The 15,221-nt window shown below is 36.8% G+C and overlaps 1 protein-coding gene across 1 annotated transcript; it reads right to left on the bottom strand.

Annotated features, from left to right (window-relative positions):
* Positions 1-8,896: 8,896 nt before the first annotated feature.
* LOC126388083 (uncharacterized) lies at positions 8,897-10,682 on the bottom strand. The gene is made up of 4 exons (XM_050040975.1): positions 10,541-10,682; positions 9,783-10,076; positions 9,346-9,477; positions 8,897-9,144 (listed from the first exon to the last, which is right to left on the bottom strand). Exons 1-4 carry the CDS (start codon positions 10,680-10,682, stop codon positions 9,053-9,055), a joined length of 660 nt encoding a protein of 219 aa, XP_049896932.1. The 3' UTR covers positions 8,897-9,052.
* Positions 10,683-15,221: the final 4,539 nt, after the last annotated feature.

Here is a 15,221-nt window from a genome sequence, read left to right as displayed (position 1 = left end):
GTACCATGTCCCTCAAAATCTTGTAGTCAGCATACTGGTTTAAACATTAGTCTTCTGCTGTAGTTTAAGAGAGTCTGTGTTGTTTGTATCTTTGCCACAATGAATATTGTATAAAGCTAAAGGTTTACACTGTTTGTTCAAAGGTATTGAGGGACATGCAATCATTTCTTTAGAGATTCAAATCAGGAAAATGGGAATTCCAGGGTCTGTCATGATGGCAGCCTTTTGTTGCATGTTGTTGCATGTTGTTGCCTACTTGTGGTCAAGATAGGAAGGTGAGAGTCTGTCAATTGATTACTGGTGCATGTAGCTTATGTGACAAAAGTGTCTTAAAACACTCTTTAAAGTCCCACTTTTCAATTGGTGTACATTGCCCCATTCCCTGCAATTTTTATAGACCATATGTTCTGAAATTTCTTGGCTATCATGTGGTCAAGGTAACATTATGTAGGGCTGTTGCGGTGAAGGTAGCCCGAAGTCTACCATGATTTGTAAAATAGGTTGGGAACAGGGCTCTGCATCATTTGGGGATTTGAAGGTAGAGCCATACTTTAACAAACAAGAGCTCACCCTAGACACCGATCATAGTGATTTCCTTTCCATAATGTGGTAATGGCCTCTGGCGCCATCATGTGGTCAGAGATGACACTACATTACTTGCAACTCAGACTTGAAGCTCTCAGGTTGTGACTGTTTTTTAAAACCACATAGTGTTCCAGACACTTAAGATGTAGCCTTTAAGCTTTCATTGTTAAATCACTGACCAGTTACTATGGGACAAACACAATGTACATGTAAAGCAAAATACTTTTAACTTCCTGTTCCTAGTTGAACGGAAGCCATAAAACAGTGCTGTTTTTTCCCCACTTCAAATGTGGTCTTAGTTTGTTTGAGTACTTGAGTTTGATCTCTACATTATTGTGTTGATCACAGTTCACAGTACTGATGCGTACCTTATTATCAGAGCTCTTCATGATTATATAGATGGCAGTGATGTTTTCCAGCTGTAAAACGTCTTAATAAACATGACATCTGGACAAAGTGAGATGAGACTTTATTGTTCCCCCTGGAAGGAAAATAAAACATTTACATAGATTCCCTATCTCATTTTAAAACTGTTAGATTCAGATGTACACCTGCCACTCACTGTATTCTTTCTGACTATATGAGACTGACCTGTGAATGTGTCACTTACAAGCTGTTGTGTGTTCCTCTTGTCTGTTCTCTAGTGAGATAAAAGTCAAGGAAGCGGTTATCTGTCATCTACACCTTGCCAGTGAACAGTTTCCACCATCACATTCTGGTTTTGGTCTGTTTTTCTGTTTGTCTAAGTTGACCATTGCTAGAAGGAAAGAGGCACTAAGAAAAGTGGTCCCGTATGTTTAGAAACTGACTGAGCATCATGCATGAGTTTAAAAAAGAGTGTTGACATAAAGTTGATTGTAGTTCCTCAGATTTAAACCATGGCCAGTTCTAGTACAGGCTTTTAGTGCAGAAAGTGGGTATTCTCTTTTGTGTAGTGTAAGATTTTTTAAATCATCATAGGTTCTGCCACAGTTAAAATCTTTTAATGATTGCAAACATAATGACGAATGACAGCATGGAGTCAGCAGGATGCAAGTGCTCACAGGCCCTGGCTTTAAAGGAGCTGTATGCAGCATTTAGAGTATATCTATCGTTCAGATTCTGAGCTTGAATTGCCTGCACTTGGCTCTCAACATGGAGATGGCTGAGCCAGTGGCTAACAGCTAATGGTGCTAACAACGCAAACACTGCTGACATTGGGTGTAACCGGAGGGTGGGCGCCAAGCTTCTGTGATGATGCAGTTGCGCCACCGTGGGTCGGGACGGTGTTCTCCTGCGCTAACATACATGCATGCCTGGACTGTCTAACATAATAAAAAACAGAGGAGCTTGAATTACAACACACACGGGGGGGGGGGGGGGGGGGGTGATTTCACTCTCTGCTCAGGATGCCATTACTCCACTATGTCTTTACATAGCAAATAGTTGTTTGTGGCTATATTAATGCTCTGAATGTCACCTACAGTTTCCTTTAATGAATATGGAATTGGCATGGATGATAATGGAGGGATGGATGGTATAGACGTCTGTACTGTATGGTTTTGACAGCTTATTGTGGAAGAGTGTTTTTGCGACTGAATGTATCTGTTAGTCATCCCATTTTTCTTTCCTCTGTGACTTAGTTTTATCTTTGGTATAGATGTTTGACTTTTTTATGTAACAGAAATACTGTGTTCATTTTTAAAATATTTGTAAAATGATTTGAAAATAACCAAAAGTGAAGAAACCATGAAAAAATAAAACCACAAAATAAAAGCACTTGCATACAGTCTGAAAAACAAATGCATGAATGCTTTCAAAATAAGGACATTCCACAATTTTAATATAATAACCCAAAAACAAGAGCATATAAAAAGTCTTATTTAGTGCAGTATAGATGCTGCAATTACTGTCTCGATCACACACACACACGTCCTGTCTGAAAATTAAAACAAAAATTATTTTTAATCTGTGATTAAAAAGGTTTCTAAGCAACTTCACATTTAGTCCTCAGTTAAGAGATAATGTTTTACTATGTATGAAGTATTTTTGTTAAAATCTTTACAATGTCACATTATATAAAGAAAAACAATGAAAATAAAAACGTAAAAGCCAGTGTTACATTTGAGAAGCAAATTAACAAACAAAATGGTAGCTCAGAATGAAATAGATATCAGATGTACTGTTTGTAGTCTACTGTTCAATATACTGTAGATATGTTTTGTCAAATATTGTCAAGTATTCAAACAACATCGACTAGATACTAGTAGCCAATATCATCTCAAGAAAACAAAAAACAAACAATTTTTTAAATAAGTTGAAATACAGTACCTTTACACTTCATCAGCTAGAGAACTGTTTTATCTCTGCTGACATTATTCCTAACTTGACACATTAAGTTTCTAGTCAGCTGACTGTATAAGCTGATGTTAACATTAGAGTCACTGGATTTGTCTTCTTCAGCTTCTTCCCCGGTCAGTGATTGTGAGTCAGCTGTCCAGTTTGTCTGAGAGAGATTGAGTAGAGTTCATTTTGAGTTTAGACGGTTATTCACTGATACAGACAAGAGCCCGCAGCCAGTCCCAGAGGAGCAGCTGATGTTCATTTGTTCTGGTGACAAACACATCTCAGACACAGCTGGCTTTGACACTGGAGCTGGAAGACAAAGATATGCAGTACATAATGCAAAGTAAATTTAATCTTTGAGTCTGTAAATTGTGGATTCACTTCTTTTTCATTATGTGTTTCAATTCCAGGAAACACCTTTGAGGTTTGAGACATTTTAGATTTTAAAGAAACTGTTGAGCTGTTTTTTTAAAATAAGAAATTAAACATGCGACTTCAACGACTCTGTAAAGATTCACACCCACACAGGGTTTAAGCCAGCAACTCCTCACCAGTCAGTAAAAACTGAAGAAGTCTCTTGGATGAGTGCTGAAAGGTCTATAAGAAACTCAAGCAAGCCCAATATGGTTTAGCACTTAGAATTACCATAACCTGGATAACTGAGAATCTTCACCAACATATGTTAAATATATTATTAAAAAATGATATTTAAAAATGCAAATACATTTATATATGTAAATATATAAATTATTTCTTCACTATAGCCTGTTTATTATTTAATACCCATCCTAATGTTAAAAAAATAGAATTAAATTTTAGAATTAAATAACATACCCATAACATATACACAAGTGTGATTTGTTATATTGATTGGTATAAAATTTTAAATGCCATCATAATTGCAATATGCAATGTATAATAGTTGTTTATGTAGGTACCCACTAAAATGTTTAAAATAACTACAAAGTACTAATTTGTTTTTATAAGGTTGACTTTTATAGGTTAGTAAAACTTAGAAACACAATATGCTCACCACATGAATTTGTAGTATTTGAAAGATAATGAAATAATTTATTTTACACTATAAATGATTAGTATAATTAAATTAAATAATTAAATCCCCCTTATTGAAATATATATATATATATATATATATATATATATATATACATGTTGATAGATAGATTGATTTTTTTGTTGCCTTGTTAATCTGAAATGTTCCATCTGTGAAGAATACAGAATGATTGTGTTCCTTATCTATAGATACTACTGTATTGAGTATATTTTTTTAAATTTTGCATTTGTTGATCTTTATCAACAACATCTATATATTTTTTTCTAGTGGGCAGGTAAAAAAATCAGCAGCTCAGCAAAACACTGCTGAGCTCCAGTAGTCTCAGATAAATTGCATGCCAAAGTCCCTCATTGGGAAAATAAATAGATAAATAAAATATTCAGAGTACTCATAAACACAAGGAACTGGTGTGTAGTATTTCATTTCTGTAGGGAGAAGGAAAAATACCCGATCATCACTATTTAAATTTAATGCAGATGGTCACCAAGTGTTTAAAGTCATGTATTTATTGTGATAATGTTTTTATTTCATTCCAAGTCCAGTCAGTGTTATTAATTTATTGTGTTTAATGGTATAATTTGAATTAATTATAATTATTATTTACAAACTAACACAATAGTTAATCATGAAAATGTAGGCGACACTGTAACTGTATCTGAATTATTTAATATATTGCATCCTTAAGTATGATTTTGGTGCACACACCAACACTGTTAACTATGCAGTTATTCTGAAGTGTACCTTTTGCCACAGCTGTTGTTGCCAGAGCTATGATGATCATGTAGATGGAAATCATTTTCTGTTGGAACACAATTACATTATGTTCATTACACAGTGAATTTCTGGCATTGAAAAGACACTTTAATAAAGCCAATGCTTGGTCATTTATAGATACCACGCTTGGATTTTTTCATGCACGTTTTAGTCTTTTAGAAGTTATAAAAAATCATGCAACAACTTGTTAAATATTACCCTTTCTGCACACTTAAGTTAACTCCAGCATAACTGTTGTCAAATTTAAAACTACTCACCACTCACTGCCTCCTACTATATGATGTCGTCTTTGTGTCTTGTTGACTCGCTTGTGAATTTTCCACTGACAGCCTGCTGGTATATCTCTGACCTTTTTGTGTTGTGTGGAGAGAAATGAAGAAGCAGTTGTTTGCACTCAGATGCTGTAGGAACTACTGAAGCACAAGATTCCAACCACTTCACAATGATAAATAAGTGTGAGACAGAATGCACATCTTGCTTATGTGTGTTTTTATACCTCTGCGCCAGCAATAGCTGTTGCCAAAAGCATTATGTTCTCTGTCCGTCCGTCCCTTTCTCGTGAATGCAAAAACACCTTGAGTGAATTTCCTGAAATTTGGCACAAACATCCACTTGAACTCAACAACGAATTGATTGTATTTTGGTGGTCATAGGTGAAAGGTCAAGGTCTTTGTGACCTGGTTTGTTTTGTTGGTAATTTGCATTACCAACGTTTGTTAGCGGTAACTGAAAGGAAAAAACACCTTAGACGTGATCACGTCATAGGGTCTGTGAGAAACCACAACTTTTTCCGTTCTCAGTCTCTGCTTCAGCCACAGTTCCAGCCACTGGGTTTACATGTTTAATTGCAAAAGATCAAAGATGGATGGAAAAACAGAGAGAGGTGGCCATGCTGTGGTAGACTGAAGGATCTGGTACGAGAATTAATGCAGTGAAGACAAAACAAGCTTTAGTAATTTAAGCAGTGACTTGATGCTCAATGGTTTTCTCAAATAATCAAAGTATGCCAAGAGATCCACTTGCCAGTGGGATAGGTCGTATGTCCAGGCTCACTTTATCTCTGGTGTAAACATTGAAAGACAAAATGTTTGGAGGAGGCTACATAGAAATCTGCAAAATTGGAGTTAGAAATTTGCTCAAGCCTCAAATGGTGCAGAGTTCACTTGAAGCCCATGTAGACAGTTGGTCTGGACTCTTGACATGAGTAGAGTTAAGTGGACCTTAGTCTCTATATACAGATCTACATTCAGTGAATGTAGAGTCTGTAGGCAAACCCCGGAGATCCTGCCTCCGGGAGAGGGGCGGAAGAGCCCTGGTTTCCAGTTGTAGGCTGTTTGTAGTCCGCGTGATATTGACCAATCACGTTTGAGCCGGCTGCAGTTGTTGCCAGGTTAAATGGTCCATGCGGTGAACTAACAAGGCGGAACATAAGTGGTGTCACTGCAAACTCTGAATCCATCGCAAAGGTTCAGCATATTTACTTATATATAAACGGAAGTCGGAAACAGAAATTCGCCTCCTCCGCCCAAATCAAACCGGAATGCCAAAAAATCAGGGGTCTGCCCCCAGCGGCTGTATCGCCGTCTGCCGGAAGTCAGACGCCGAATACAGCCGATGGGTTCTGAGAATGAGTGGACCTTAACATGATGTGATGATGTAGAAATAGTGCCTCTGCAGTCGTCTATTATCTTAAAGGGCCAGTGTGTAAAATGGGTTGAAAACAGTGACATCAGTGGTCAAATTCTAGATTGCAGGGCTCACTCGCTCACCCCTCCCGTCGGGTAAATGACGGTGGCCTCGTAGGGACAAAAAGCCTTGCGCAGACACGAGTTTTTCAGGAGTAGGTCTATCTAGCACAACAGGGAGGTGAATGTTTATTTAGAAATCTAAACCATATTACGATAGCAGGAGACCAGAGTAACGTTCGGGAAAAAGGCCAGTTTATTTGAGCTCTCCAAAAACTCCGGTAACACTCCAGGGGGTAAAAGACTCCGTCCCAAACTCTGACTCTTCTGGCGTAACACACACACTTCATACACACCTACTCGTTTACAATACCTAGCGGGGAGCCGGAGCATACAGATGAGAGCCTGAGTACACTGAGCGGGCGAGAAGAGAAGCTGAATCCTCCGCTCCCATTTTGCTGCACAGAATGGGATTCGGTGCTACCATCGTTGGGGAGATATATCATCAGGAGGAAAAGCGCCGCAGAGAGTGCATCACAAGGAGTGAAGTTGCGTCTTCTTTTCCTCGCATATGACGGTTCGGGTTCATTCTCTCCTGTTACGTGGTAAGTGTGGTCCATTTGCAAACTTTATAACTAAAAAAACTTTTCACTACTCTCTATCGACGAACTACTAACATTCTCGGCTGTTTCCTCCTCCTTCTTCCTTCCTCCCGCTGTCTTCGTTGGTTTATTTATACACGCGAAACGCGTTCTTTGGCTGGCNATACACTTATATAAACATATTAATGGGTAGAATATTCAGATTCAGATTCAGATTGACAATAAACCATGCCAAATATTACACACTGGCCCTTTAATAAGCACACTACTATGGAGAAAGTTAACACAGACTCACTGAATTGTTATCATATATATATTTTTTTATGTGATTATTGTCTTCAGTGCTTGCAGCGTGTACTTATATATTTAGTTTTGATTTTTTAAAATGGGGCTGTGTGAGGTGCTATCGTCAGGTAGTCATCTATAGTCTGTGTGTTACCTACAGTAAATGGCAGTCGGGAGTGTGCCGTGCACTGTATCATGCTGCATTTCAGCTGTTCAGATTAGAAAGTGCTGTTGCTCAATCAAACTGAAACAAAACGTCGCTTTTCTAAAGATTTCAAAGATGTTTCATGATTGCGTTCTTTCCAGGCTGTTCAAACCAAGCGGCAAACTCCGAGGCTGGAAAAATGGGCCAAAATAGAAGTGTCAAAATCTGCAGTTCCTTAAATGGCCACTTGATGCCCAATTTAACAGTAGAAAGAAACATGTTTACAGCCTGGTACAAACCAGTTTTGGTCTCTGTAGCCAATTTCAACATTCATTACTACTGCAGGGAGTGAATTTGCATATAACTTATCTGTTTACATTTTATTGAGTCTTGAAGTTACACATATTTAAGGTTGTGGCCGCTTAACGTGACAAGCTGTGTGTGAGGCATCACTGCCGTCTATGAGTCACAGCCATCCCTGGCTCCCCCACAGCTTCACATTCTCATCCAAATATGGTCAATTCTGGCTTAAAAAAAAAAGTCAAGATGACGATGATCAAAATGCTGAACTTGAGGCTTTAAAATGGGAGTCCACAAACCAGTGGGTGACATCAGAGTAGAAATAAAACCGGTTGTTGCTTGTTGGCAGCATTGTGTTTCCTTCAAAATGTAATTGCTGTTGCAACTTACAAGTATTAAAGCATAATTTGTAGTAGGTAGAGTTGGTTTACAGGTCCTTCAGTGTTACTGACTCAGAGTCAACTGGTGTTCATGTTTAACTGTAAAGAAAGAATAAGAGACCAAAGAAAAGAAAAAAGAGAGGTACAGAGAGGTGGTCATGCTGTGGTAGAGTGATGTGTGTGGTCAGAGAATCAGCACAGCAAAGACTAACAAATTAATCTTCTGTTGTTTTTCATTTTAGCCGTGACTGGATACTTGATGTATGTCTTTATGTCGTTAGGTTTTATTACCAAGAATCCTTTGAATAAAACTGCTCAGGCTTCAAAGGATGGACTCAACTCATCTCTGCACACACTGAAGGATAAATGTCAGCATTTGCTCACAGCTAATTATAGCTTCTAACTTCAGTTTTGCTATGACTGAAAACAGTTCTGCATTAAGGAGGCTGTGTTGGTGTGGGTGTGTGGTTACAGACACCTGTGAGAAAATGAAAGGCCAGTTTGATCGATGATTTCTCGCAAAACTTTGCACAGTGGTTTGTACTACTGAGACACGACTTTTAAAACTCTTGAATTGAAACAAGCTGTGTTGGAAAAAAAGACACCAGCATTGTATGATTGTTCAAATTTCATTTATTTACCCTATGCAGTTTATTGCCAGATGATGTTACACTGCGTTAAAGCAGAAGTTTAACCAGTTCCGAGCCTCTCGCAGCTCAACCATTTATTCTGCAAAGCAATGGTCTAAGCAACAGTGACAACAGTGACTTTTTTTTTTCAAGCCATAAACACAATGACCTCTGATTACATTTTATCTATCTCCAGGATAGATTCCCAAGAACAGAAACTTTGGGGTCCAAAACAGGGCTGGTGCTTAATGATGTTTTAGGAGAAAATTATGTTGCATTCTGATGTGAGTTGGGTCTGGTTTTCCTTGTATTCTCTATTATTCTAACAGCTGTGTAGATAATTTCATCTTCAGAGTTACCTGGAAAAATAAAAAAAACAGACTTGAAATGTAACCTATCACAGATTTAAACATTTCTGTCTTTACAGATTTATTTAAATGGTATTAAATGAATGTAATGCAGAAAAAAATCATTCAGAATCTACAATATAAAATTATGGCAATCTAACTTAATGTCAGTTTGGTCCTTATTGAGATGAAGGGAGAACATACTTCACTTACCCTCACTGATAGTTGTTGGTCTGGGTTGGTTACGAGGTTTTAGGACTCCAAGACACAGCGCCACAAGGAGAAGGAGAGCAACAACACCAGCTGCCACAGCCAAAGTCACACCAGGGAAGGAAGAAACTAAATCTAGAAAACACAAATTTCAAACCAAATTAGGTATTATGATGACGTTGACTTGTTTTTTTCAGAGCTACTGAGGTCCTTCTCAAATCTTTCTACAAGTAGTTTTCTTACATCTGGTATTTGATAGAGTAGTCTCTACAGTGTACAGATCTCAGGTGAATACTTCCACCGAAAACACTTAAGTGATGTACAATATTCTGTTATTAATAAGCCAAGCATTGCCGTGTAACCAGAAAGTGATTTCATCCATTCATTTGAAATAGTTTTGAGCTGATATTTAAAAAAAACAAAAAACTGTGAAACTGTACCTTTGCAGCTTTTCAGGCGAATAACTGTTTCATCTCTGCTAATGTAGTTTAAAACAAGACACTTCAGGTTTCCTGTCAGCTGACCATGTAAGGTGACGGTAACATTTGAATTACTTGATTTGTTTTGTTTTGCTGTACTATCAGCCAGTGACCCCATGTTTGCTGTACTGTTGTACAGTAAAAGATCATCCAAAGTCAGAATGAACTCTACTTCATCTCCCTCAGAGGAGCAGCTGATGCTCATCTGTTCTGGTGACAAACACATCTGAGAAACAGCTGGCATTGACACTGGAGCTGGAAGACAAACAGAGAGTAACATATACAGTGTCTACAGTACAAAATGCATAGTAGAATCCACAACTATGTAGCCATTATCTCATCCAATTCCTATATTGATTGTTTAATTAAAAAAAAACAACAACTTTGGAGTGCTAAAACAATTACGTTATTTTTCATTGTAGAGAGAGCAATGTGTGAAAACACAGTATGAAACATAAATTTGAGAGTGTGGAATGAAACATACGGCCCCAAACCCGATAGAGACATCAAACTTAGATGCAGTAGTTTTTTACATCCACAATTGGTATCCAACATAGTTAGAAAAATACCCATTTAATTTTATTTACCCTTTAAAAAACCTACCTTGTATTACTAGATGATTTAATTCTTGTATTAGATAAAGTAGATTTTTTTCATCCACAATTTGAATAAGACACATTTTTTTTGTTTCAGATTTTTTTTTAGATTACCCAACCTACCTTGTATTACTAGATGCACATTCACTTTTTTCAATAAAACCCCATCAGATCCAAATTCTTCCAGCACATAGTCTCCAGTGTGTCTCTTCATTGCTTTACCTAGTTTGATTGTTCCATCTTCAAAGAGTGCAGGCTGATTCATGTATTCTTCATGCAGAGTCACTATCTGATTTTTTAGTATTTTTAAAATTATATATTTATCATCCTTTATTAATGTAATATCTGTATTTGATGTGTTTGACAGATGAAAAATCAACAGCTGTCCCACTGCTCCAAAACACATCTGAGCTCCGGTACCTTTTGAGAAATTACATTCAACTGATCCTAAAAAAAAAATAAAAAAAAAATAGAATGCTGTAAAACACATTTGTCATTTCAGCAGGGCAAAGGAAATGATACAAGGCCATTCAACATTTATTATGATATATTTTACTGCCAAAGTCATACTATTTCTGTTAAATCTAATTTCAGCTGCATTTCTAAACCCAGTGATTGTCTCTGTAAACTTTTCAGGCTTTGTTCTGTTGAAAACACTTTTCTGAAATTATTATATTATTATTGTCTATACACTGCACAGTTAACTGCAGTAACATATTTTTTTACACTCACATACCTGTTGCCAGAGCTGTTGTCACCAGAGCTGCTGTTGTTAGAGCGGTGAAGATCATGCTGATGGAAATCATACTTTTTCTAATGTGACACAAAAATCACACTTTATTTCCTTTTTAAATGTATTTATCTACTTAAAATTACAAAATTTAAAATCAGTTGTTTGGTTGAAGTTAAAAAGTCAATTTTAATAAAAAATTAAATGAACAATAAAACTAGTACATATGTACTGCTTTAGAAAACTGACAGGAATTCATGAGTTCTAAGATTTATTACTCTCGACAGATGCTGAAAAAAATTACAATTTTAGCACAAGATTAAAATTTAAAAATGTCACTCACCGCCTTCACAGTGGTGCGATGTCTTCTTCCTGGCTGTTAGGCTGACCTGTGAATTTTCCACTGACAGGCTGGTACATGCTCTTACTGTCTTTTTGTTGTGCTGCAACAATGAAGGAAGTGGTAACGTGTCGCCGGTCACAACTTGCCAGCAAACAAAGTGGACATCTTGTATCTGGCAGTGCTCAGATATAGGCTGCAGACACAAACTGTGGTTTCTTAGACTTGAGTTCTCATTTGCTGTGTGAGATGTTAAACATTTACTGCTTTTCTTTATTTATATGCCTCTGCGCTGGTGATAGCCGTGGCCGGGCTCAGAGATAGTATATATTTGGGTTGTGTTTCCATCCATTCTCGTGAACGATATCTCAAGGGTGCTTTGAGCGAATCTCGTTAAATTTGGGACAAATGTCCATTTTGAGTCAAGGATGAACAGATTAGATTTTGGTGGTCAAAGGTCAAGGTCACTGTGACCTTGTGTGTCTTATTCTAATGAATACAATATCATATTGTATTGTATCAAAAACACACCTTGCAGGAAATTCTACCAATTTGGTACATATCTCCAAGGTCAAGGTCACTGTGACCTCACACAACATGTTTTCAGCTAACTTAAGAATTAATTAGCTAATTATGACAGAATTTCACACAAATAATTATTAACATAAAATGATAAAAAGATGACTTTATCCAAATGGTCAAACTTCAGCTTCACTTTGTCATCATAATGTTCTTCAAAAACACTCCTTTTGCCATTACTCAGTGTCATAACTCAGGAACAGAAGGGGAGCCATTTGGTCAGAGACTGAACTGGTGACTAAAATTGGATTGTGTTGTTAACACGTTAACTAGTGTCATGATGTGTCATGCAGGTTGGCCCTAGGTTTTAGTTATTGCAGTGTGTTCGTGTGCAACTTTTTGGCAGAGACAAGGGATGACTTGAGGCTTAAGTTCTTAGATGTTAGTTTGGTGTGTCTTGGCCTTCAAGTGTCTGTCATTTACTACACTGACTTATATCTGTGCAGGGTTTGTTACTAGAGATATGTTTTCACATTTGTCTACTGAAGGAGGTGATGTCTGTGCATTTCCATAAAATCTGAGATTCAGATGTACACCAGGCAGGCTAGATCAGATACGTCACAAATTAGCCAATCGCTGTCTAATATGCAAACTCCAGCAATGCAACCTTAAACCTCCAGCACAGAGTAGACTTATTACATGTAATATAAAAATCTCAGACAGATGGAATATATCTGTCTGTAAACTTCAATTAGACATATGGTAGCCTTTACAATTACATATAACATGACAACACAAACACACTAATACTGAGCAGACATTGCTGTATGTTCTGCAGTCACTAACTTTGTGTCAGCCACTGCCAGTTAGAAGTTAACAAACAACATAAACCAATGAGAGATGCTCACACATACCATTCTGATCCATATGCTAGTCTCCAATTTTAGTTCACAGCGAACTCCTTATCTGAGTGTGGGTCTGACTGAGGCTCAAACATGTGGAGCTGAATCTCTCCTTTAACTCTTCTAAAGCTAGCCATCTTGATGCCCCTGCTTCTTCACTGGTCAATGGATCCAGAATTTCTCAGTGACAGAAAAAGTATAGATGTGCTTCCAGCCCCTTTTCAGAGTTTTATTAATTGATTTATTTACTTATCATGTGGGGAACCCAGGTTGAACCTAATATTAATCATAGCAGAGTATTTTTAAATACTTAAATTGTGTCTGGAGGGGCACTTTAAGTATTTTACCAAATGTAATAGACTCTATGATTACAACATATATTTTTGCTTTGTACATTTCTTTAGGGAATGTGCACATACAGTCTGTGACCTTATTCTTGAATGCCTTGCAAAAATGTACCAAAAACTAAGTCACAGTTAAACTTTATAGAATAGTGGAAATGGATTAATTTCATTGTTGTCCCAGTTGTTGTTTTTTCTACACTGACTTCACCTCACATTATTAAAAGGTTTTTTTTCTGCTTCAAGTGCTTCTTTAAAGACAAGAGATTTTTTCTCTTTTTTATTTTTTGTTACCAAGAGCAATATAAGACTTTAAAATATCCTCAGAAAACTGTTTTTGAGTCCCTCAGCCATATAAAAATATCCACCTTTGATATCAGTGCTTATTCATATAGCTACAGAGCATTGAAACCTTAATAATAAAAACACACAAAAATTGCAGAGGCCTTTACTCTGAGGTGTGAGTTTCCATTTCAGCTGCAGACGTAACTATGCCCAAAAAGCCTCCAGTTGACATTAATTTTACTATATTCTACCTTACTATATTGTATAAATTTTAAGGGTGGTTGCTTTTTGTTGCTCTTGTGCCCATAGTACCATTTTCTCTGAGAAATATTAAATGACACAGCTTTTGACACCATTTTTAATGTCAGAACAGGACAAACGCAGAATATTTGTTAATTATGCTATGGATACAGGAACTGTAATTGATGGGGAGAGTAGCTGTTCTCTATATTTTAGAAATTAAATGGTTCCAACATCCATGAGACCATCTTTTGTTTTAGTATTTACCAAACTACGCTGTAAGCACATTGTAAAGCTGCCTGAAGATGAGAGGTGTTGTATTTCTGCACGTGAAGAAAGAAACACTTCCTGTCTCTAACTGTATTGTTAACCAAACATTTTATTTAAAACCCATATATCACACATTACTTGCCAACATCTGCATCACTGAATTTTCTCACAGGCAACATAGGCGAGGTGAAATTAAAAAAAATGTTTCAGACTGTCAGTTAAAAACCACAGCTTTTTTCTTTTTCTCTGCCGCAGCCATGGTTCCTCATTTGAAACACAACACCACAGGAAAGACTTGCTGCCTCTGCTGTAAACATCAGTACAAACATAGACAGATATAACTGTGTGTTTCCAGTTAGTTTGCTTTCAACATACATTAAAGCAGACAGGCAACTACTTGAGTTTTATTTCCTCACATAAATCAATAAAGAACATCAGGTGCAAAAATAAATACAACAAATATTTTCACATTTTTAGCTCAGCACAAAATTATATGTTTATGGGATGCTGACAATTTGCACATCTTTTGATTTAATCAGAGACAATGATAGCTTTGTACCAGACAATAATAAGCAGCAAGAATGAGAAGGAAATGTTTTAACACACATTTTTAATGTAGAATTATTTTTAAAAAAAAAAATGTTTTCCATGTTACTGTATATGCTTAAAAATGACAGAGCATTGCCTTTTAAATCAGGAACTTTAAAGCAATTCATCAGTACACATAATGTTAGTTTTCAAATTGCTCAATATGAAGTGCTGTTTTCACAGGTCACCTCACAGCTCTGTGAGTACTGTAGGTGAAACTACTGAGAAATATCAACTTCATCAAGCGCAGAAAGCATGTTTTTATTTCCATTATTTATGTTTTGCTTAATGACTTTAATATGTGTCTGTGGATGCTCCTCTTTGTCAGCTAGCTTGTGACTTCTGGACCAACATCTGCTGAAAAGAACAAAAATATATAATTGGCATTTTTCAAGCAAAAATGCCAAACTTTCCTAAGTTCCATCTTCTAAATGGTCACGATTTGCCCCTTTTCTTTGTCTGTTGTGAGAACAAACTGAATTTCTTTAGGTTCTAAACCCTTGTTCAGACAAAACAAGACACTGATGTTGTCACGTTGGGTTTTAGAAAATCGCAACAGGCATTTTGCGTAAATGTGTGCACAGTAGTA

The sequence above is a fragment of the Epinephelus moara genome, chromosome 3 (genome assembly GCF_006386435.1).
Source record: "Epinephelus moara isolate mb chromosome 3, YSFRI_EMoa_1.0, whole genome shotgun sequence".
NCBI classification, from domain to species: Eukaryota; Metazoa; Chordata; class Actinopteri; order Perciformes; family Serranidae; genus Epinephelus; species Epinephelus moara.
Note: the sequence above shows the minus strand (reverse complement) of the source record. Positions and strands in the feature narration are given on the sequence as shown.